The sequence below is a fragment of the Mobula hypostoma genome, chromosome 1 (genome assembly GCF_963921235.1).
Source record: "Mobula hypostoma chromosome 1, sMobHyp1.1, whole genome shotgun sequence".
Classification (NCBI taxonomy): domain Eukaryota; kingdom Metazoa; phylum Chordata; class Chondrichthyes; order Myliobatiformes; family Myliobatidae; genus Mobula; species Mobula hypostoma.
The window spans coordinates 47,986,770-48,009,715 of NC_086097.1; the positions used below are offsets into that span (position 1 = coordinate 47,986,770).

General features: G+C 40.9%; 1 protein-coding gene across 2 annotated transcripts in view; it reads left to right on the top strand.

Annotated features, from left to right (window-relative positions):
- aspg (asparaginase homolog (S. cerevisiae)) overlaps positions 1 to 22,946 on the top strand; it is a 100,813-nt gene that overhangs the window by 49,597 nt on the left and 28,270 nt on the right. For both annotated transcript variants that reach the window (XM_063048044.1, XM_063048051.1), the window contains exons 11-16: positions 926 to 1,045; positions 4,162 to 4,257; positions 9,330 to 9,493; positions 16,153 to 16,239; positions 21,636 to 21,735; positions 21,957 to 22,022. In XM_063048044.1, coding sequence (XP_062904114.1) covers positions 926 to 1,045; positions 4,162 to 4,257; positions 9,330 to 9,493; positions 16,153 to 16,239; positions 21,636 to 21,735; positions 21,957 to 22,022 — 633 coding nt within the window. The remainder of the gene's footprint in view (positions 1 to 925; positions 1,046 to 4,161; positions 4,258 to 9,329; positions 9,494 to 16,152; positions 16,240 to 21,635; positions 21,736 to 21,956; positions 22,023 to 22,946) is intronic.

Genomic DNA, 22,946 nt, shown 5'->3' on the forward strand with positions numbered 1-22,946 from the left:
TAAATTTTACTTGGTTGATCTTTTCTGTGTAGCAGTTAACCTTTGCAACACCTGCTGTAAGTTGAGCTTCAATTCCTGCCATTGTTGGTAAGGATTTTGTATTTCTCCCTATGTCTGCATGGGTTACTTCTGGGTGCTCTGATTTCTCCCACGTTCCAAAGATGTACGGTACTGTGCACAAGTCTTCGGCACACGTGTATAGCCAGGGTGCCCAAGACTTTTCAACAGTACTGTATTTGCCAACGTGGACTGGAGAGTGAGTCTGTAAATCTGGCGGGAGCAAAGGATGTTGGGAATGGTGAATGTAGAGTGCCAAAGGTGAGGTGTGGGACAGGTGGCAGAGGTGTGCCAGGGAAGGGGGTGGCATGGGTGCAGACAACGCCAGCACTGAGACACCAGGAAAAATCATTTGATGCCAAACACTTGGTATATCAACAATTGCAGAATGTTTCTCTGGTATTTCCTGCTCCCTCCACTCTCAATGATGCTTCCCTTCTCCCTGCCCTCTTCCCACTCAGTCCACAATGGACATCCGTATCACAATCTGGTTCATCATCACTTGCGTGTCATGAAATTTGTTTTGCAGCAAATAAGTATGTCTGTTTGTCTCTTTTACACAGTACTGTTGGAGTTGGTAAGTACTGGGCATGCTACATTGGTGCCAGAAACATGGCAACACTTGCAGTCTGGCCTCTGCAAATTCTTGATGCAAATAATGCACTTAACTGCATGTTCTTTGAAACATGTGACAAGGCTAATATTAAAAAATATCTTTATAATCTTTAATGCTCAGGCATTTTAAAAGTTCAGGTACTTTAAAGACTTGATCACTGGCATTTGATTGCTCCGAATTTGACAATTTGCCTTACTATATTAATGAACTTTTTATCCTTGAACTAATAGAACTTGTTCTGCTTTATCCCAGATGCTGTCTGAAAATCTGAGAGGGGAAATGAATACAAAGTTTGGTGAGGCAAAGATTTCTCTCTGTGACAGCCAGTTTATTCAAGCCATAGCTAAATCTCTTGGAATCAGTTGCAAAGCGGTAAGTTTTGAAAATGAGAGCTCATGATTAGGTTTCATACTTTATTTCGGAAACACTAAGCTATTGTATTTTCTTTCTGCCAACATCTTGGGTCTCCCTCAAAAAGAAAACCTGAATTGGTCAAAAATGTACAGTGGCATGCAGAAGTTTGAGCACCCCTGGTCAAAATTTCTGTTACTCTGAATAGCTAAACGAGTAAAAGATGACCTGATTTCCAAAAGGCATAAAGTTAAAGATGACACATTTCTTTAATATTTTAAGCAAGATTACTTTTTTACTATCATCTTTTATAGTTTCAAAATAACAAAAAAGGAAAAGGGCTCGAAGCAAAAGTTTGGGCACCCTGCATGGTCAGTACTTAGTAACACCCCCTTTGGCAAGTATCACAGCTTGTAAACACTTTTTGTAGCCAGCTAAGAGTCTTTCACTTCTTGTTTGGGGAATTTTCGCCCATTCCTCCTTGCAAAAGGCTTCTAGTACTGTGAGATTCTTGGGCCGTCTTGCATGCACTGCTCTTTTGAGGTCTATCCACAGATTCTCGATGATATTTACGTCGGGGGACTGTGAGGGCCATGGCAAAACCTTCAGCTTGCACCTCTTGAGGTAGTCCATTATGGATTTTGAGGTGTGATTAGGATCATTATCCTGTTGTAGAAGCCATCCTCTTTTGATCTTCGGCTTTTTTTACGGATGGTATGATGTTTGCTTTCAGAATTTGCTGGTATTTAATTGAATTCATTCTTCCCTCTACCAGTGAAATGTTCCCCATGCCACTGGCTGCAACACAAGCCCAAAGCACGATCGATCCACCTCCGTGATTAACAGTTGGAGAGGGGTTCTTCTCATGAAATTCTGCACCCTTTTTTTTTCTCCAAACATACCTTTGCTCATTGCGGCCAAAAAGTTCTATTTTAACTTCATCAGTTCACAGAACTTGTTTCCAAAATTCATCCGGCTTGTTTAGATGTTCCTTTGCAAACTTCTGATGCTGAATTTTGTGGTGAGGATGCAGGAAAGGTTTTCTTCTGATGACTCTTCCATGAAGGTCATATTTGTGCAGGTGTCGCTGCACAGTAGAACAGTGCACCACCACTCCAGAGTCTGCTAAATCTTCCTGAAGGTCTTTTGCAGTCAAACGGGGGGTTTTGATTTGCCTTTCTAGCAATCCTACGAGCATTTCTCTCCTAAGGTTTCCTTGGTCTTCCAGACCTCAACTTGACCTCCACCGTTCCTGTTAACTGCTATTTCTTAATTACATTATGAACTGAGGAAATGGCTACCTGAAAACGCTTTGCTATCTTCTTATAGCCTTCTCCTGCTTTGTGGGCATCATTTATTTTAATTTTCAGAGTGCTAGGCAGCTGCTTAGAGGAGCCCGTGGCTGCTGATTGATGGGACAAGGTTTGAGGAGTCAGGTTATTTATAAAGCTTTGAAACTTGCATCACCTGGCCTTTCCTAACAATGATTGTGAACAAGCCATAGCCCTAACAAACTAGGTCTGAGGTCCAAGGCCCTAACAAGCTAAGGTCTGAGACCTTGGTAAAAGTTATCTGAGAGCTCAAATCTCTTGGGGAGCCCAAACTTTTGCATGGTGTTCCTTTCCTTTTTGTTCCCACTCTAAAATTGTACAAAACAAAAATAGTACTCTATTCTTGCTTAAAATATTGAAAAGAATGTTTCATCTTTAACTTCATGACTTTTGGAGATCATTTCATCTTCTAGTCACTTAACTATTCACAGTAACAAAAATTTTGACCGGGGTACCCAAACTTCTGCATGCCACTGTATACATTCAAAACAATATCTGTAACAATTGCATCCGGACTCTTGCTCTGCATCGTTCCTGACAGGACCATGCTTAATTTAGCACATTTGCTGCCAGTGTTGACTAAAGAGCCTCAAGTTGCATGCCCCATGATACAGCAAGCAAATTGAGGGGGAGCAAAATTCCTATTTTGCACAGCCTTGACTGTAGACTGTCCTAACTGATCCTCTGGTGTGCAGGTTTGGGGCACTGATTCTCCTCCTCACAGGGTCTGGATTCAACATTGTGGCTGCACTGTCGGCCTCCACTGATGCTGCATAATCCACTGAGTATGTTTGTTGCTCTGTTTTAGATCTTTGTTATCATAACGGATTCTGAAGATTAGTTCTATTCAAATGTGTTATCACTTTGGACAAGGCAAATTTTTCGCTTGGCTTCACAAGTGATGCGGCTGTGCGTTTGCTGACATACCTGCAAGTTTGAGCATGCCTCTGCTAAAGTGATGTCAGTGGTGTCACCACCCCTTTGAGTATCTCTAGTTTTAAACACTGGAAAAAACACTCTCTAATTGTTATGGCACACTGAGAAAATCTGAAGTTTTATTAAGTATCTTCATTGATTGCCTAGTTGCTGTTCAGATAAATCCAATGTCAGAGTGTCCTCTTAATGATAAAAGCAGCCATCCACTGTGATATGGTCCTACTTGTACTAGAGTATTCATGTGATAAATTAACCTGAATGTTTGCCAGTGATTATGGCTTGCACTTTGAACTGCAATTATATCCTCAAAGATGAAACTGTGTGCCATGAATCATTTAATGATTGATCCCAGAAATTATCACTAACTGTAGGAGTGTTGACAAAAATCGACATGAGTGTAATTACTTCTAATGTACACTCTATTCCCAAAGCCAACAAATGGTGAAGTCGCAAATGGAAAAAACCCCGCCCCCTCAAAAACGTAAGATTTAACAAGTGACATATATGGCAAACTTAACCCTTTAACAGTCTGAGTGAATTCTTCTAATAAAATTCAGGAGTCCCTACACAACTTTGTATTCTAGTATAAATTAATTTCTTTATGATGTTCAGATTTGAAAAGGCTCTGGTCTATGCCTAGGTTGAGATGAGTATTGTACCCTGAATTTTAAAACTGACCCATTTGTGTTCTGAATAGATTTTTTTTTAAAGACTAGGCATTGTTCCTTCAATTTTACAAAAATGAGATGATTGGGAAGGGAGAAGTGGGAGGGCATTGAGAGCCAACACTGTGCTGGAGGATTGTTTCAAATGAAAGGATATTTACTCTTTATAATATAATAACTTCTTTGTTTTCTTTTAAAACAATAGGAATTGGAGGCTATTCGAGATTCCCTAACCCCTTCTTTGGCTTGTGCAGCTGCAAAGACTGGTGATATAAATGCCTTGGAAGCTATAAATGACATGGTAAGGCGAGGAAATGAAGCCTGCACTTGCTAAGAATTAGAAACAAAACACAGTGCTGGAAAATTTGGTAGATCAGCCAGAGTGGAGAAAACAGAAAATACAATTCCTGCTTGGAGTTCCTGTTTGATTGATGTGCTGTGGATTGGCTATTAGCCTTTGTTTACAATGAGTCCAAAATTCAGATCAATGGAACCTAAACTAGGTACCTGGCTGCGACACTGCCATAACAGTTGAAATTGATTTTTGACATGTTGTTATGGTCATACTATTTGTTACACTCTCAATAAATGGGAAAACTTAATGGGTAGTTTTATTCGATTGCACAATAACATCATCCAACGGGTGTCAAAAGTACACTTTCTCATTGTGCTGGATTCCTCCCCCAGACAGACACAAAACAGAGAAATATGGGATCCATTCAAAGAAAAGATCAAATACACAGTGTGCAAAAAATGGACAAATCACACAAATGGCAAAAATAAAAGCAAAAAAAAACGCACAATATAAGATATCAAACACATCCTTGAGGCAGTCTAGGAATGTTCGGTTCAGTTTAATTTAGCGGTGTCGTTCAGTAACTGCAGGCTGCAGAGCCAGCCTGCCCAGATCAAAATTGCACATAATAGTGAGGAAAAAAAAGAAGTAACCAGAAAAGCATGACGTGCACCGCATAGTCCAATCCACAAACTGCATCGATTAAACCTTGACCAAGACTCAAGACTTTGGCACCTTCCTCTGGCAGCAGTGAGACAGTGCTGAATACTCATTCACCTTTCGCTCTCACGAGGCAAACTTGTTTATTTCATGTGGAAAAATACAAGTGAGCAGAAGGTTATCAGAAATAATACCTAAAGGTCGTTTCAGAATCTAGAGATCAAACTTTTCTCTAACTTTGGAAAAGAATTACAGAAATCACACTACTGGCAGCTGGTTTTGCCTGGCCTGCTGCGTTCACCAGCAACTTTGATGTGTGTAGCTGGTTTTAAGTTGTGTTTAACTTCACAAGAAACAATCTTTCAGTTTATTTTAAATGACATATTGATATTCTCGTTGACTCGTGGCATCACATGGAAGGTCTTGTGTTTAGGGAACATATACTAGATACATTATTTTTAAAATAAGCTGGTAATTCCATTTGGAACAGCTCTGCACTTCAGAATGATTGGGATAATACTGACATATACGGACCTTCAAAACGCATCTGATCTTTAAAAGGACAAATTATGATTAACTAGTTTTCCAGCTATAAACTATTAGTTTTAGTGTACAGATTGAGATAAAGAAGTGTAACACAAAATGCTAGAGCAGTGGTTTCCAAAGTAGTTGATATTGACCTCCCCCCTCCCCCACCATGGGGAGGGGGAGCAAGGAAATTCTGAGGGGGTGATAGAAATAAAGGGTGTTGGGGGGGGTGAGGGTGTTTGGTCACAAGGTGGCAGCTGAGGGATTATAGGCTTAATTTAAGAAATTACTTATTGCAAACATTTGATCCTCAGATTACATAATCATCTTATCTCTTGCTAACCCACTGTTGGGGTTTGCTTGAAGTGTGTTATAGTGGGTGAAAAGCAATGTGGCGCTTCTGTATATGGCATATCATAAAACCTGGACTGAAGAAATTGTGACATTCACTACTGTGGTACAGTGTTAGCTAGTACGACTCCCATACTCTAATCACATACTGACTCCGTTCATGTGAATTATGGTGTGCCCTTCAATGGGGTGATGTTCAAAATCTACCCTCTTTGAATGGTCTTGACTGCATTTCTCTAGAACATAGCCCAACCGGGAGATTGCTGCTCCACTTCAGGCAGAGAGTTGGCTTTTACCTGAGCTATTATGATGTGATAACTTTTCCCTTTATTGATTACAGCACTTGATGTTGGACTTAAACAATAGGCAATTGAACATGGTCATTAATCCATACCTAAAATGGCCGAAGCAGACCAACTGAAAGTGTAGACAGTATAGTGCGGAGTATCTGAAATATGGATTTGTACTAGCGCCCGGCAACAAATGGCAGCCAAAGTGTGAGTTGTGTGGAAGTTCTTTTCAAATGAGGCAAAGAAACTGTCCAAGCTCCTTGACATTTGAAGAGAATACACTGATAAAGCAAACAAAACTTGGCTTGTTTTCAGTTATTTCGTGAAAACGTTCAGAAATAGAAAATACTTTAAAACATGTATGCCAGAACATAATAACAAAGCAGTACTTGTTCATTACCAAATCTGGAAAGCCCCATACAATTGGACAACTGATTCTGCCAACAGTAAGGGAGGTTCTGTGCATGGTTTTGCGTAAGTCACCAGAGCAAATAATTAAAGCTATTCTGCTCAGTGACAACTCTGTTCAAAGATGAATAGATGAAATGTCTGAGAATGTGGAAGAGACTATGCAACTGCTTGTTGTTCCTCTTCCCACCTTGTGGCATATCGGATGCTCAACCCAACAGGGATGGAAATCATGCAAGGAGCCAGCAGGATTCAAACCCAGGACTACTCACCTCAATGTCCAGTGTGGATACCACTACACCACCGATTGCCAGCATACTTGGGATAACAAAATTTGCTCTGTAGTTGGATGACTGATCTTTGCCAGGCAATGAATCTTTACTTCTTGACTATGTTTGCTTTATAAAAGATGAAAGTGTGGTTCTAGAGTTATTTACAGGAGGACTAGAAACAGATACAAAGAGGGAGTCGATATTTTAAGTTGAGCGATCAGGATGCCACTGTGGGGTTATTACTTCCTGAAAAGCTGTACCTAACATAATTTGTAGGAAATAAAATCAAGTCACATGCTCGCAGTTCTTGACTATTTTGAGATCTTTGTGTTAAGAATATAGGACAGTTTGAATGCTTGCTATTGCACACAGAAATCAGATGGCTCTCAAAAGGAAACAGACACTTCAGCACTTTTTTAAACAGATAAAATTTTATGAAGACTTGAATGTTTCATTCAGTAATCAACTCAAGAACATTAAGTATGACATTGCTAATTTCTCAGAATTATTTGCAAAGTTTAATGAAGTCAATTTTCAATTGCAAAAAAAATCTTATCAAAGTCAAATCAATTGTCTCCACATTTCTGTCCAAGTTAACCCTATTTATTTAAGTTCAGTATTGGCCATCATGACCTCTTCCAATTTCCAAGCCTGTATATTGGAAGAAAAAGAGAATACGAGACGATCTACTACTATGCTACTCCACCTGGATGAGCTGCATAAAGACATGTCAGATTTCAGGATCTTCTCTCAGGCAGATTGGGTAATGAGGAATTAACAAGAAGGATGGAGGAAGAACTGATCTTGCTGCAAAAGTATTTTGAGCTGAAAGTTTTTTTAAAAAAAAGCCATATCAAGTTTTTTATTGCAGAAAGAAATCTCAGCACTGCCCTGCACTGTTTAGAAAGGTCAAGATGTACTTTTTGCTTTTTCAACATCATATTCAGTGGAGCACTGTTTCAGTGCAGTTGCTCACCTTCTTTCAAAGCAACAAAACAGATGGTAAATTGGATCTGAGACCCTGAGTGACATTCAATCTGATGTTGAGAAGCTGATATCACTGTACCAAACCCATCATCTCATTGAAAGGTGAAAAAACAATGAAGTAGTGAATCGTTGGACTACCGATGAAATGTATTCGACGTTTCGGGCCGGAACCCTTCGTCAGGACTGTAGAGGGAAGGGGCAGAGGCCTCTGCCCCTTCCCTCTACAGTCCTGACGAAGGGTTCCGGCCCGAAACGTCGACTCATCGTTTCCACAAAATCCACGGATGCTGCTTGACCTGCTGAGTTCCTCCAGCTTGTTGAGTGTTGCTTTGACCCCAGCATCTGCAGATTATTTTGTGTTGTTGATGAAATGTATTTGTACCTTTTAAATAGATTTGAATAACTTTTGCAATTATTTGTCACTGTTTTGAATTTGCAGTTCCTATTTTCTTTCACTGTACATCAAAAATCAAAATTCTTTATAATTTTTATGAAGGGGCACTGGGGAAGTGATTTGGGAACCAAGGGGGGCAGTATCCCAAAAATTCAGGAATTACAGCAGAATTGAGTTCCTCCAGCATTTTCTGTTTTACTCTGGGTTTCTAGCACCTGCAGAATCTCTTCTGTTTGTGATCAAGAAGTTAATAGCTGGGCCTTATTTGTGCTTAAAGGAATTGTACGATCTCTAATATTCCATCAGACATGGAGTACCGCACTAATGTTCACTCTCTAGAATCATGGGTAGAGTTAGTGGTAAACCTGAATGCTGTTTGAACTGTATCCTGGTGTATTAGCATGTCAAAAGACTAGCCGGACTTTACAATGGAAGCATGTGGGGCAGGAAGTTTCCTTTTAAAGGCTGATTATGACCTTACGTTGAACACTTTATGGTGAGAATAATAGAATTGGCAGAGGGTTTACTTTGTAGCTGACTGCTTCAATGTTCAATGAGCAGTGACTGGAACAAGTCTTGAGGAAACTGCAGCTTTTTTTCGTGGATAATTTACAGCTCACTTAATTATTACGTCATTTCACATTTATCTGCGGAATATAAATTGTTACATCTAGACTATTCATTTTGGAGCTTTGCTCTGCTACATTCGTTTTATATTCCAGCAGCAGCTGGCTTTAACTGAAAGAAGACTTGCATGTTATTTCAACTTTGTGCTCAAGATCTTTTGATCTACTTTCTGTTCTTACTTGCCATCTCTCTCCAAAGGCAGGCAGTGTTGCAGGTTGTGTAACCTTGAGTGGACAGTCTGTTCATCATTTGGTTCAGCTCAATCTGTGCTCTTGCCTGCTGATTAGCAGCAATTGGGTGTTTAAAAATCAGAAATCAAAGATTAGAAGAATTAGGGTGGGAAGATCTGTGCCAGCTTTGCCCAAATTTTCCATTTCAATTTGGGCATTATGAGCAGTTTTGTATTGTTATGGAATCAAACCTATCATCAGTGGAATTGGTTACAAAGCCACTTGACGGAAGTAACATTTGCCATCTAGTCATGATTAATATTTTAAACTGAAGTATCAATGAATGTCTTATGCTAGGAAATTTGCAGCATCTGTTTTTTTTTTAAAACAGGGTGGGAAATTGTCCAGTGCAGATTATGATGGGCGCACTCCCCTGCATGTGGCAGCTTGTGAGGGTCATCTACAAGTTGTGCAGTATCTCTTGGAACATGGAGCCACTGTTTATGCTCAAGATCGTTATGGCAATACACCATTAAAGAATGCAGTGAAATTCAGGTACATAGGGCTTCATTCATTAACCTTTTAAATCTTAAGGTCCTCGTCTCTGCTTTCAAAGACCATGGGCAGGAATCCCTTTTGCCGTAATTGGACACAGAACCTTGTAGATGCAGTCAGGAAAGACAGCTGCACCTGGGAGGAATTGTCTTTTGGGTAAATTTTAAATGTTGATGCTCTTCTGTTGAATGGATCCTAAAGATAACACTGCATTACTCAGAACCTGGCAATTCTGGTGCCCCAGCAAATGTTTATCACTAAAACAGTTTCATTTGGCCATTTTGTATTCCGGTTTGTGAAACTTTGGTTCCTGCTGTTTCCCTACATCACAAGCTACATCAAAGTAGTACCTTGGCACTGAGGTGCTTTGGAACATTCCGAGGTATGAAAAGGCTCATTATAAGTAACATTTCTTTGAAGAATGAGGAGGTTTCTCCATTATTTCATTGTTTCCTTTTTAAATAATGAACACTTAATTAATTTGGAATTGGTTTATTTTTGTCACGTAGAAAAGCTTGTCTTACATACTATTCATACAGATCAGCTAAGGTAGTAAAACAATAGAATGCAGAATAAAGTGTAACAGCTAGAATGAAAATGCATTGTGAGTAGATAATGGGGTGCAAGATCAAATAGTAAGTTACCTGTGAGGAATAGGAACAGGAATTATGTCTGTGAAGCCGTTGTTCTGTGCTCCGTGTCAGATGTGGGAAGTTCGGGAGACTCCCAACCTCCCAGGTGGCCACATCTGCACCAAGTGTGTTGAGCTGCAGCTCCTTAGGGACCAGGTTAGAGAACTGGAGCTGCAGCTCAATGACCTTTGTCTGGCCAGGGAAAGTGAGGAGGTGATCGAGAGGAGCTATAGGCAGGTAGTCACACCAGGGCCTGGGGAGACAGATAAGTGGGTAACAGTCAGGAGAGGGAAGGGCAGGAGTCAGACACTAGAGAGTACCCCTGTGGCTGTCCCCCTTAACAATAAGTACTCCTGTTTGAGTACTGTTGGGGAGGGATGATCTACCTGGGGGAAGCAACAGTGGCCGTGCTGCTGGCAGAGTGTCTGGCCTTGTGGCTCGGGTAGGAAAAGGAAGAGGACGGCAGCAGTAAAAGGAGACTCTACAGTTAGGGGGTCAGACAGGTGATTCTGTGGACGCAGGAAAGAAACATGGATGGTAGTTTGCCTCCCAGGTGCCAGGGTCCGGGATGTTTCTGATCATGTTCATGATATCCTGAAGTGGGAAGGTGAACAGCCAGAGGTCGTGGTACATATTGGTACCAATGACATAGGTAGGAGTAGGGAGGAGATCCTAAAAACAGGCTACAGGGAGTTAGGAAGGAAGTTGAGAAGCAGGACCTCAAAGGTAGTCATCTCGGGATTACTGCCTGTGTCACAGGATTGTGAGTATAGGAATAGAGTGAGGTGGAGGATAAATGCGTGGCTGAGGGATTGGAGCAGGGGGCAGGGATTCAGATTTCTGGATCATTGGGACCTCTTTTGGGGCAGGAGTGACCTGTACAAAAAGGGCTGGTTACACTTGAATCCCAGGGGGACCAATGTCCCTGGCAGGGAAGATTGCCAAGGCTATTGGGGAGATTTTAAACTAGAATTGCTGAGGGGTGGGAATCGAACTGAAGAGATGGAGAAAGGGGTGGTTGGTTCACGAATGGAGAGAGCTTGGAGACAGCGCGAGAGGGAGGATAAGCAGGTGTTAGAAGGAATGCGCTCAGACCGATGGTTTGAGATGTGTATTTTAATGCAAGACCAAAGCAGATGAGCTTAGAGCATGAATCAGTACTTGGAGATATGATGTTGTGGCCATTACAGAGACTTGGATGGCTCAGGGGCAGGAATGGTTACTTCAAGTGCCAGGCTTTAGATATTTAAGAAAGGGCAGGGAGGGAGGCAAAAAAGGTGGGGGCATAGGTCATGGAGGGATTGTCTACTGATCATCCTGAGTCTCTGTGCATGGAAGTTAGAAACAGGGAAGGGACAATAACTCTACTGGGTGTTTTTTATAGACCACACAATAGTAACAGTGACATCGAGGAGCAGATACGGAGACAGATTCTGGAAAGGTGTAATAATAACAGAGTTGTTGTGGTGGGAGATTTTAATTTCCCAAATATTGATTGGCATCTCCCTAGAGCAAGAGGTTTATATGGGGTGGAGTTTGTTAGGTCTGTTCAGGAATTTTTCCTGACACAATATGTAGATAAGCCTACGAGAGAGGCTGTACTTGATCTGGTATTGGGAAATGAACCTGGTCAGGTGTCAGATCTCTCAGTGGGAGAGCATTTTGGAGATAGTGATCACAATTCTATCTCCTTTACCATAGCATTGGAGAGGGATAGGAACAGACAAGTTAGGAAAGTGCTTAATCGGAGTGAGGGGAATTATGAAGATGTTAGGCAGGAACTTGGCAGCATAAATTGGAAAATGTACGGCAGAAATGTGGCAAATGTTCAGGGGATATTTGAGTGGTGTTCTGCATGGGTGTGTTCCAATGAGACAAGGAAAGGATGGTAGGGTACAGGAACCATGGTGTACAAAGGCTGTTGAAAATCTAGTCAAGGAAAGAAGAAAAGCTTACGATGGGTAAGTAAATTTGTCGATGGCACAAAGGTGGGAGGTGTTGTGGATAGTGTGGAGGGCTGTCAGAAGTTACAGCGCGACATTGATAGGATGCAAAACTGGGCTGAGAAGTGGCAGATGGAGTTCAACCCAGATAAGTGTGAGGTGACACGCAAAAAAAATTGCTGGTGAATGCAGCAGGCCAGGCAGCATCTATAGGAAGAGGTACAGTCGACGTTTTGGGCTGAGACCCTTCGTCAGGACTAACTGAAAGAGATAGTAGGAGATTTGAAAGGGGGAGGGCGAGATCCGAAATGATAGGAGAAGACAAAAGGGGGAGGGATGGAGTTAAGAGCTGGAAAGTTGATTGGCAAAAGGGATACAAGGCTGGAGAAGGGAGAGGATAATGGGATGGGAGGCCTAGGGAGAAAGAAAGGGGTGGGGTGAAAAAAGACAAGATGGGCAAGGAGTTATAGTGAGAGGGACAGAGGGTGGGGGGAAAAAAGGGGAAAGAAAATAATAATAAATAAGGGATGGGGTACGAAGGGGAGGTAGGGCATTAACGGAAGTTAGAGAAGTCAATGTTCATGCCATCAGGTTGGAGGCTACCCAGACGGAATATAAGGTGTTGTTCCTCCAACCTGAGTGTGGCTTCATCTTGATGGTAGAGGAGACTGTGACGAGACTTCACAGAAGTGTGAGGTGGTTCATTTTGGTAGGTCAAATATGATGGCAGAATATAGTATTAATGGTAAGACTCTTGGCAGTGTGGAGGATCAGAGGGATCTTGGGGTCCAAGTCTATAGGACACTCAAAGCTGCTGCACAGGTTGATTCTGTGGTTAAGAAGGCATACAGTGCATTGGCCTTCATCAATCGTGGGATTGAGTTCAAGAGCTGGTAGGTAATGTTATAGCTATATAGGACCCTGGTCAGACCTCACTTGGAGTACTGTGCTCAGTTCTGGTCACCTCACTACAGGAGGGATATGGAAACTATAGAAAGGGTGCAGAGGAGATTTACAAGGATGTTGCCTGGATTGGGGACCATGCCTTATGAAAATAGGTTGAGTGAACTTGGCCTTTTCTCCTTGGAGTGGCGGAGGATGAGAGGTGATGTGATAGAGGTGTATTAAGTGATAGGAGGCATTGATTGTGTGGATAGAGGCTTTTTCTCAGGGCTGAAATGGCTAGCACGAGAGGGCACAGTTTTAAGGTGCTTGGAAGTAGGTACAGAGGAGATGTCGGGTAAGTTTTTTACGCAGAGAGTGGTGAGTGCGTGGAATGGGCTGCCAGCAATGGTGGTGGAGGCGGATATGATAGGGTCTTTTAAGAGACTCCTGGATAGGTACAAGGAGCTTAGAAAAATAGAGGGCTCTGGGTAACCCTTGGTAATTTCTGAAGTAAGTACATGTTTGACACAGCATTGTGGGCTGAAGGGGCTGTATTGTACTGTGGGGTTTCTGTTACTATGTTTCTGTTTCTGTCTCTCATTTGCCCCATCTGGTGCAATTTTCCCTATATAGGAAATGTGATCGGGTATTCTCAGAGGCAGAGAGAGTAAAGGGGAGAAATAGAAAATATTTCCCTTGTTCTTTTAATTCCAGTCCATATTGGCTCTTTTTCCATCAGTCAGACAGCAGGCACTGGGGCAGGGACGTGATCTTCAGCCTTCAGGGGTGATGTATACTGCAAAGCCAGTGATGTGACGAAAAGTCAACAGCAAAAAGATCAAAAGAACACAAAATGCCATTGTGCAGGGCAATCTATTTATTAAATCGTTATAATTCTGGTCATTCAGATTCAGAATCAGGCTTATTATCACTGGCATGTAACGTGAAATTTGTTAACTTAGCAGCAGCAGTTCAATGCAATGCGTAATATAGCAGAGATAAAAATATAAATAAAATAAAACAATAAACAAGTAAATCAATTGTGTATATTGAATAGATTTTTTAAAATGTGCAAGAACAGAAATACTATATATTTAAAACAAAAAGTGAGGTGTCTAAAGTGTCAATGTCCATTTAGGAATTGGATGGCAGAGCTGTTCCTGAATCACTGAGTGTGTGCCTTCAGGCTTCTGTACCTCCTACCTGATGGTAACAGTGAGAAGGGCATGCCCTGGGTGCTGGAGGTCCTTAATTGTCAGGCCTGAACATTGAGTTGGATCAGTGTACAGTAGTGTGATGTTCTAAAAATATCACTATAAGGCTTCCAAAAGTAGAGTTTATGGGTTATAAAGTGCCTTAAGGGCATTCTGAATTTCTGAGAGGAACAAATGTGTGCTCTTTGATAGAACGATGAGCAACTGTAGATTCTTTTTGCATGCAATACAGTGCCTACAGTTCCTTGCAGGAAGGATTTTCCGATGTTAAAATCACTTTTTTTTGGTTCATTTTCTCTCAGTAAAGAGCCATACAGGTAAAGTCCATAGGAAAGAGGGTAGTGGTAGAGGGTCGTTACTCTGACTGGAGGTCTGTCACCAGTGAAGTTTCACAAGGATCAGTCCTCAGATCTGTTTGTGATATACTTAAATGATTTGGATAAAAATCTAAAGTGGGCAGACTAGTAAGTTTCCAAATAATATAGAAATTGGCAGAGTTGTGCGTAGTGAGGAAGAAGGTTCAAGATGCATTTATTATTAAAGTCTGTGCATAGTATACGACTGAGATTCACCTTCTCCAGACAGCCACAAAACGAAGAAGACTATGGAACCGTTCAAAGAAAACAAAATTGAAAAGGATTTAGCAGGATATCGATCAGTTGGAAATGTTGGCATAGTGTTCAATTGGGACAAGTGTGAGGTGTTCTGCTTTGGGAAGTCAAATGTAAGCAGAAAGTATACATTTAATGGCATGACTGTTCAATACGTTGATGTACAGAAGGGTCTTGGGGATGCAAATTTGAAGCTGTCAAACACAGGCAGATAATGTGGTAAAGAATACTTTTCTTCATCAGTTGGGCTGCTGAGTATGAAACCAAAGTCGTGATGCAATTGTAAGTATATAAAATTGTGAAAGGCGCAGATTTTTTGGGTATATGGTCGGTCTGTATCCCAGGGTGGAAATGTCAAATATTGGAAGGCGTAGGTTTAAGGTGAGAGGAAGAAAGTTTAAAAGTGATTTACAAGGCAAGTTTCTTTTTGTTTTTACGGTAGGTTCTTGGAAGAGGTGGAAGCAGACACTGCAGTAACATTTACTTGGCATTTTGCGGCATTTACTTGGGTGCATGACCAAGCAGTGGATTGGAAGGATATAGACTGTGTGCAGGCAGATGGGATTCATGTCATGATAGGCTCTTCCTGTGCTTTGTTTTCTGTCTGTCTAAATACTGTTTTTCTGATCTATTGTCAGTGTTATAGCGTGTGTGTTTATGGTAAGAGCAGGAACTGAAAACTTTTTATTCCAGGAAATTCACTGTTTAAGGAATGTCTCAGATCGGCCATGCTTTCATGTGATGACACGAGGTGGAAGGTCTTGTGCAAAAGTAATTTTTCTGATGTAATAATCATGAGCAATATGCCTGGCATTTAGCTACCCTGACATTTTCCAATTGAATACCAAAAAAAATTAGGGGGGGGGTGGAGGTCAACTGTGGTCATTAGCAGCTAGTAGTACTTCCTGCAATCAAGAGTTTCTGTCCCTTACGGGATATGAAAGTGAATCCTAGATTCTTAGCTAATTATCACCCTCTAGTGGTGCCCTTAAGGATTGCTAGTTATGCAGCTTCATGACCAGTAGGAGATGCAGTTCATAAGCACGTTAGGGCAAACAGTATTGAGCTTGGATCAGAAGATTTCTAGTTCAGTATTTCAGTACCAAACGGAATTCAAAACAAATAAGTCCCCTGTCTAATTTAGTTTAAGCCTAATTCGTACATAGATTGGGCTAAGCTTCTCCATTGCTAGCATTAGAAGTCCATGTTTTCAGCCGATAAAATGCATGCAACAGAAATTGTATGTAAAACTCTCTATCCCCTTCACAATAGAAACTTATGAAATGGTGCTGTAGCAGGTCTCGCTGGACTGAGAACACTTTTTGTAAAGGATTAGTTCTGTTCTGTTGAATGTTTTGTTTCTGTCTTCTACAGACACCATGACATCATCAAGTTACTGCGGCAGACTGGAGCCCATTTCTCGAAAATGGAGATTATAGACGTGGGAACTGACTTGTGCAGGTAAGTGTGTGATCTGGAATTTTGCCTGGCTTGCTGAGTATTTCCAGAATTTTCTGTTCGGATTGGGTGACCACCTGTGAAGCAGTTAGAAGGAATGACTGAAGCTCACTAATGGCATCCTATTCTCGCCCACTCTGACCTATCTCGCCTGTCTCCTGCAGAGCGATGGTAGTTTAGTGGCTAACAACTCTGTTCTAGTGCCTGCAACCTCCAGTTCGATTTCTCTGCTGTCTGAAAGAAGTTTGCACGGTGCCCCCCCATGACAGTGTGGGTTTCTTCTGGGTGTTCTGGTTTCTCCTCTCATTGCAAAGGGATACCATTTAGGGTTCCTAAGTTGTGGGCATGTTATGTTGGCGTCAGAAGCATGCTGATACTTGTGGGTCCCCCCACATGTCATATCCTCCGCTGTGTTGGCCAATGACACATGATTAATTTCATTGTACGTTTCATTATACATGTGACAAAGCTACTCTTGATATCTTTAGTCTTTGATACAATGACACCCACTAAGCGTGAGGCACAGCACCTTGTCTTTGTGTTTGGGCTCACTGCAGTCCCCTCGGTGCAAAATCAAATTCTACAGCTTGATTTCTGTCTGTCTACTGTGTTATTGACTCAATTTGTCTTCGCCCCTTAACATAGTCTAATTTGGCAATGCTGACCTCACCTTTTCAGAGATTTTCTTTGTCCAATTATTTTGCCCCCTCCCCCACATCCCCTGCAAGTTAAAAGTAAACTTTCTCAGTTCGTGTGAAGGATTTTTGATTGAAATGTCTGTTACTCTTTTTCTACAGATGCTCTCTGATCATTGAGTTTTTCCAGAATTTCTATTTAACATTTGTGATTTAAAGAACGTAATTTGTATATTGCAGAGATATCAGTAGATGTGCTTCCGTTCATGTATAAAACCTTTTAGCCATAACTGTCAAGTGAAGATTTATTTATTTTCTCCAACACTGGACCAGAACTTGAAAGTTAAATTGCTGGTGATTCAGTAATTTAAATGCCAGTCCGGTTCAGGGTCAGGGTATTAGTTATAAGCAATGTACGTTTTAATTTTTTTTTGGAATTGCATCAATAGTTGCTCCTGAATCAGAATAGTATTGATCAGCTCCATCTTGATCAGTTCAATTCTTCAGTGTTTTGGTTTTGGCCTTGGCCTTGACAGGGAGGTATAATACAGACTTTCACTTCACTAAGAGTATGCATATAAATTTTGCTGATTATGTTGGTAACTCAAACGGCAAGTTGAATACTTAGTTTCATTTTCTGTCATCAGAGAAAAGCTAGCTTGCCCTTGGGTCATTGGTGGAATATAGATGAGTAGATTTGTAAATTTTAGCTGTTTGTTCCCCACCTGAATATTGGGACCTTTGCAGCTTCCCTTTCAAAGGCCCTTTAGGTGGCACTCGACAGACTTCAGACAACCACCTTAACCAACAGGTAGCTGTCTGAAATCTGCTAGGTGCCATCTAGAGGGCCTCTGAAAGGGAAATTACAAAGATGTACAGTACCTGAAATATACAAATCCAAGCCTGGTGATCAAGTGCAAATGAGAGAAACGAGTGTAGTTGTCCTGCAGTTTGTGCCAGATGGTGAGTGGGCTTGTCAGTTGCCACAGCAGAAAAATTGCTGTAGATCCTGTTGGAATGACTTTTCCTTCTCAAGAATGCTGTGACCTACTGCTGGCCCATGTTTGACAACCGCCCATTCTGTGATTGACTACAAGAAAAATAAAAAGAATGTTTCAGGGTGGGGACTGCTGTATAAATAGAACAATTCACTTATTCACTTTTTAACCTTTGCACTGTTGGTGGAGCTTGATTTGTTACTTTGGTTTGAGAAGACAATTTAATTTCATATTTCTCATATTTCATAAAACAACTGGGCCATTTGGGCAATCCAGTTTGTGCTGTTTTTGTGAGCAACCACAACAAACCCATTTGCCTACTTATTTGCCTGCAGCTTACTGTCTCATGTATGAATATTAAACAACCACCCTGATCCTTCACCAGCCTTCTACACCAGAGGTAACTTAGTTGCCAATTAGCCCAACAATCAGTGTACCTTTTTGGAATATGGGTGGAAATGAGCACCTGGATGAAACTGATGCAGTCACACGTTCTGCATCTTTGAGTTGTCACTTCAAATCCATAAGAGAATTTTCTTTCCAGTTCCTTCTAAGCAATGAATTTGCCTTTAAGTAATTTTGCGGGTCTTTTAGGTTCAAAGTTAAATCACATTGCAATGTTAATTAGTAATGATTGAGTATAGGTGTGATAGAAATGTTTAACTTTATTTGCATATGCCAAAACTTGGCTTGACCATTTTTGGATTTGGTTCATTATTGTCACATGATCTGAGAGACAGTGAAAAGCTTATTCTGCATAGTGTTCATACAGATCAATTTGTTACATAGTACATTGAAGTTCGAACAAGGTAAGACAATAACAGAAAAGAGGATGAAGTGTAAAGGCACATAGAAATTGCAGTGCAGGTAAACCAAGTGCAAGATCATAACTTGTATAGTTGATGTCAAGAGTCCATCTTATCTCCCTAGGAAACCATTAGGTAGTCTCATAACAGTGGATATAAACTGCCCTCAAGCCTGACTGGTACAGTACATGCTTTCTGGATTTTGTATCTTGAGTCTGATAGAAGAAGGGACGAGAGAGAACGTCTGGGGTGGATAGTTTCTTTGATGCTGGCTGCTTTACTGTGGCAGTGAAGGATGGACGGTCCATGGAGGGGGGAGGCTGGTTTCTGTGTGCTGTGTCCACGACTCGCTGTAGTGCCTTGTGGTCACGTGCAGAGCCGTTGCCATACCAAGTCATGATCCACCCAGACAGAAGGCTTTCAATGGTGCATCGATGTAAAAAGTGGTGAGGGTCCACAGGGACGTGTCAAATTTCTTTAGCCCCTGAGGAAGTAGAAGATTTCTGTTGGGCCTATTGTAAAGATCGAGAAATCTTGACATTCTGTAAAGGTCTGACTTGTAATTACTGAGCTGAAATCTGAATTTGTAAGCTTAATTTATCATTTAAGCCTCAAAGGGGTGTCTCTTTGACTTGAATCTTTGCGTGTGTGGTGATCTATTTTTAAATTTATTTTTAAAACCCCTTCTAAGCAAAATGCTGTCCTCTATAATTCATGTTCAACCTGCTTTCTTCACATCTTGGTATTGGCTGGTGTTGTTGTGTAGCAAGGTAGAATGAAGCTCCGGGTGCTCGCTTATGAAACATTTATTTGCATTTAACTGTTTAACTGAATTAAAGAGACTTTTTTTTAAAGGGGAACGTTGAGCAGTTTAACACAGTGCTTCTGTTTGAGATGCTTTGAATAATTTTGTCCATAATTCTGCATCTTTTCACTGAAATTAATTTTGTGATTCAAAAATTGGCTGTGTGAAAATGGCAGCATTGTTTACTTTTAGTAGTTCCCAACTTCCTCGTGGGGGGAAAAGTGGGAAAGTAGAAATGAGATGATAACAATGCCAAAATGGAGCCAATGATCACCACATTGAGGAAAAAAATGCTCAGTTTTCTTCCTAATGACACTGATGGAATCACATTGTTTCCTGCTTGATTCTAACTTGATCCTTGTTTAAAACAAAAAGATTGCTTTGACTTCAGTACTCCAGGAGTTGCAATAAAATGACTCAATGATAGGCCAGGTCATCAAAATGCTCTCAAAACACTTGAAATAAATTAATCAAGAAAATTAATTTATCATTTATTTATCTTTCTGAAGTGGTAGATCAGAATTGTGAACATGCAAGCATCACCAAACTTAAAGCCCTGTTTAGGTACTGTAGCTGGTGAATTGGTTTTGGTATGGAAATTGGTGGATTTGCTTGCAGTTTTGCTGTGAACATCTTGCTGACTATGTTGGTTAGGGGTGTTGTCTGCAAAATTGAACCCGCCAAGGCAATTCAAGAACAGTCTGCTGCATCCAGAACTTGGGTCCTCCAGCTTAAGTAGTGTGTGCGCACGTCTTCAAGTCTTTGCCAACTTGTTCACTGAAGCAAATGGGACAATGGGCCTTGTACCTCTGTAAAACATCTTACTCACAATAAAGGTCCATGATGAAATTCTGGGAAAGATGGACCATTTTCCAAAGCTCAGGAGCTAATGTTTCACACAGGCATGTATTGATAATGAAAAATGAACTGCTGGAGGAACTCAGTGGGTCAGGCAGCATCCGTAGAAGCAGAGGAGTGGCCAGTGTTTCAGGTTGAGACCCCACATTGGGACTGAGAGTGTAAAAGGAAGATGGCTAGTATAAAGAGTGGAGACTAAGCAGACGTGCTCTGTCTGTACTGCCATCATGATGTACTGCTTGTAAGTCATTTCAGCTCCTCTCACCTTGCCCTGTTTGTCCCCAGCAATCTCTACTGTTAAGATGAGGCCAGACGTAAACCGGAGCATCACTTCATGTTTTGAGTGGTTAGTCTATACTCGTCAACTGCTGGCCTCTGTAGCTATCTTCACCGTCTCACTTGGCTTCATTTGTCCATCAACCCCTCTTCATCTGGATCTACCTATTGTTTAACTATTCCTACCTTACTCTGTACGCTCACCATTTGATACTGGCCATCTCCCCTTTACACACTCAGTCCTGAAACAATAACTCCAGCAGAATTTTGTTCTGGGTTTCAGCATCTGCCATCTCTTCATAAAATTGCCCATTGCTTTCAATGTGCCTGTAAAGCCTTCAGATGTCTGAAGAAAAGTAATCTTCATCTTCAAACACAAATCATCTCAGCTCACAGTATACTGAGCAGATTGAAAATTTTCAAGCTTGCCTCAAGAATGTGTAACATCTTCCTATAACACATATGAACGAGCTAGAGTTGAAAAGAGCCTGTTGTAACATTTTTTACAAATTTGCCTGCTGTCTTTGAAGGAAAATACTTCTTAGAATTTGACATGGAGTTTGATTGTTCACTGATTTTTTTTTTTCCCCTAATATCTCAGTGTATGCATTGTGCTATCAAATTTTAGTGTCTTGATCGGGATACTTTTATTTTAAGTGGATCTCACATGGGACATTTTATCTCTTTAGTTATATAATGAAGAACTTTTAACAAAGAACAATACAGTGAAAATATTTTAGTAATGGTAATCTTAACGTTATTTTTAAGATCACATTTACCTTTTTCATAATTAATTCTCATACCCAGCACTTAAAATGTTTTCTTCCTGCTTCCGTTTTGTCTTTGTCATCCATTTTTACATTGTTGACGTGAGTGATCAGGTCCAACATAATTACCGAGTAGGCAGTAGGTTGAAAGTTTAAAATATTTGACAAGAACAAAGTGAGCCCAGCCACTGATATGTTACTTCTGTTTTACTACCCATGTGAGAAAAATGTAAAATATTGTTTGTTCTGACCAGTTTGGCTGCAAATTGTGACATAAAAGGACTTCAGGCTTGGGAGCTCGCAGGACTTGACTTTAAGCAATCCAGCTACGATGGACAAAATCCTCTGCAGGTGGTAAGTAAAACTGTATTTGGGGAGAAACCAGAGGAGAGTTGCATTAAAAATCTCAGGGCTGACATTCCTCCCAAATGAGACATACATGATGCTTCAGCATTCTTGCCTGAGCTGCTCATTAGCTTCTATTCAAAAATAGCTGTTGGCACTTTCATGATATGAATCACATTTTTCAGCTGGGTGAAGCTAAACTGCATGAATGTTTCTGCCTTTGCCTCTAGGCTTTGGCTGCTGGGAATGAAGAGGTGGTTGCATACCTTCAATCAAGACTCCAGCAAAACACACTGGTAAGAGTTGTGTAAAATTAGTTCAACCATAATCAAAAAATCTAAATTATAATATTATAATAAATCTGACTTTTTTTTTTACCTTGAGCAGTCTACGTAGAATATCCCAGGGAAGTGCAGTAAACAATACACCATGTAGTAAGCATCTACAAGCTATAGCTTTATACATCTTTTCCCTTTTGGAATAAAGTCCTGCAGCTTGAGTCAACTTTAGAAGCCAGCTAGATCAGTTTCAAGCCACGCTGGGGGACCTGCATTCAACTTCAAGCAGTTTGTTTCTAAGAGACAGTGAAGAGGGTGTTAAGCTGGCTAAAAACTTCAAGGTGGAAAATATATTTTATAAAAAGAACATGTATGGAGGTAGTGAATGAGCATGAAAATAATTCTCAAAAGATTTCTTGATCAGTTGGATCAAGGATAAAATCTCTCTTGCCTTCTGTTTCTCTTCATTGCTCTGTTCTTGTTGAAAGATGACCCTTCCCTCTTGTTCACGATGCTCATTATCTTCTGCTTCTGAATGTAGTCTAAAAGAATTTCTTACTGAACTGTTTTTCTCCTTTATCACTCATCTCCATAATGTGAATATTAAACATTATTGCTTGGTCTCAATTTCTGGACCATAATATATGGAATCATAACTTATGAATGCCTATATTTGAAAGAAAATTTGTTGTACAGGCTTTGGATTGGTGGGTGACCATCTGGTGAAATAAGGGAGTTGGGTCCCCTGTGGCCATTCTCCTTGGCAATAAGTTTGGCTCTTTGGCTACTGTGATGCTGGCTGGTTGTGCAGTTCATCAGGGGAGGATGAAGTCAGGCAAAGCAATAGTGATAGACTTGTTTGTTAAGGATATTCTGTGGCATAAGACATGCCGGGATGGTGTGTTGCCTCCCAAGTGTGGAGTTGAGGATGTCTCTGGCTGC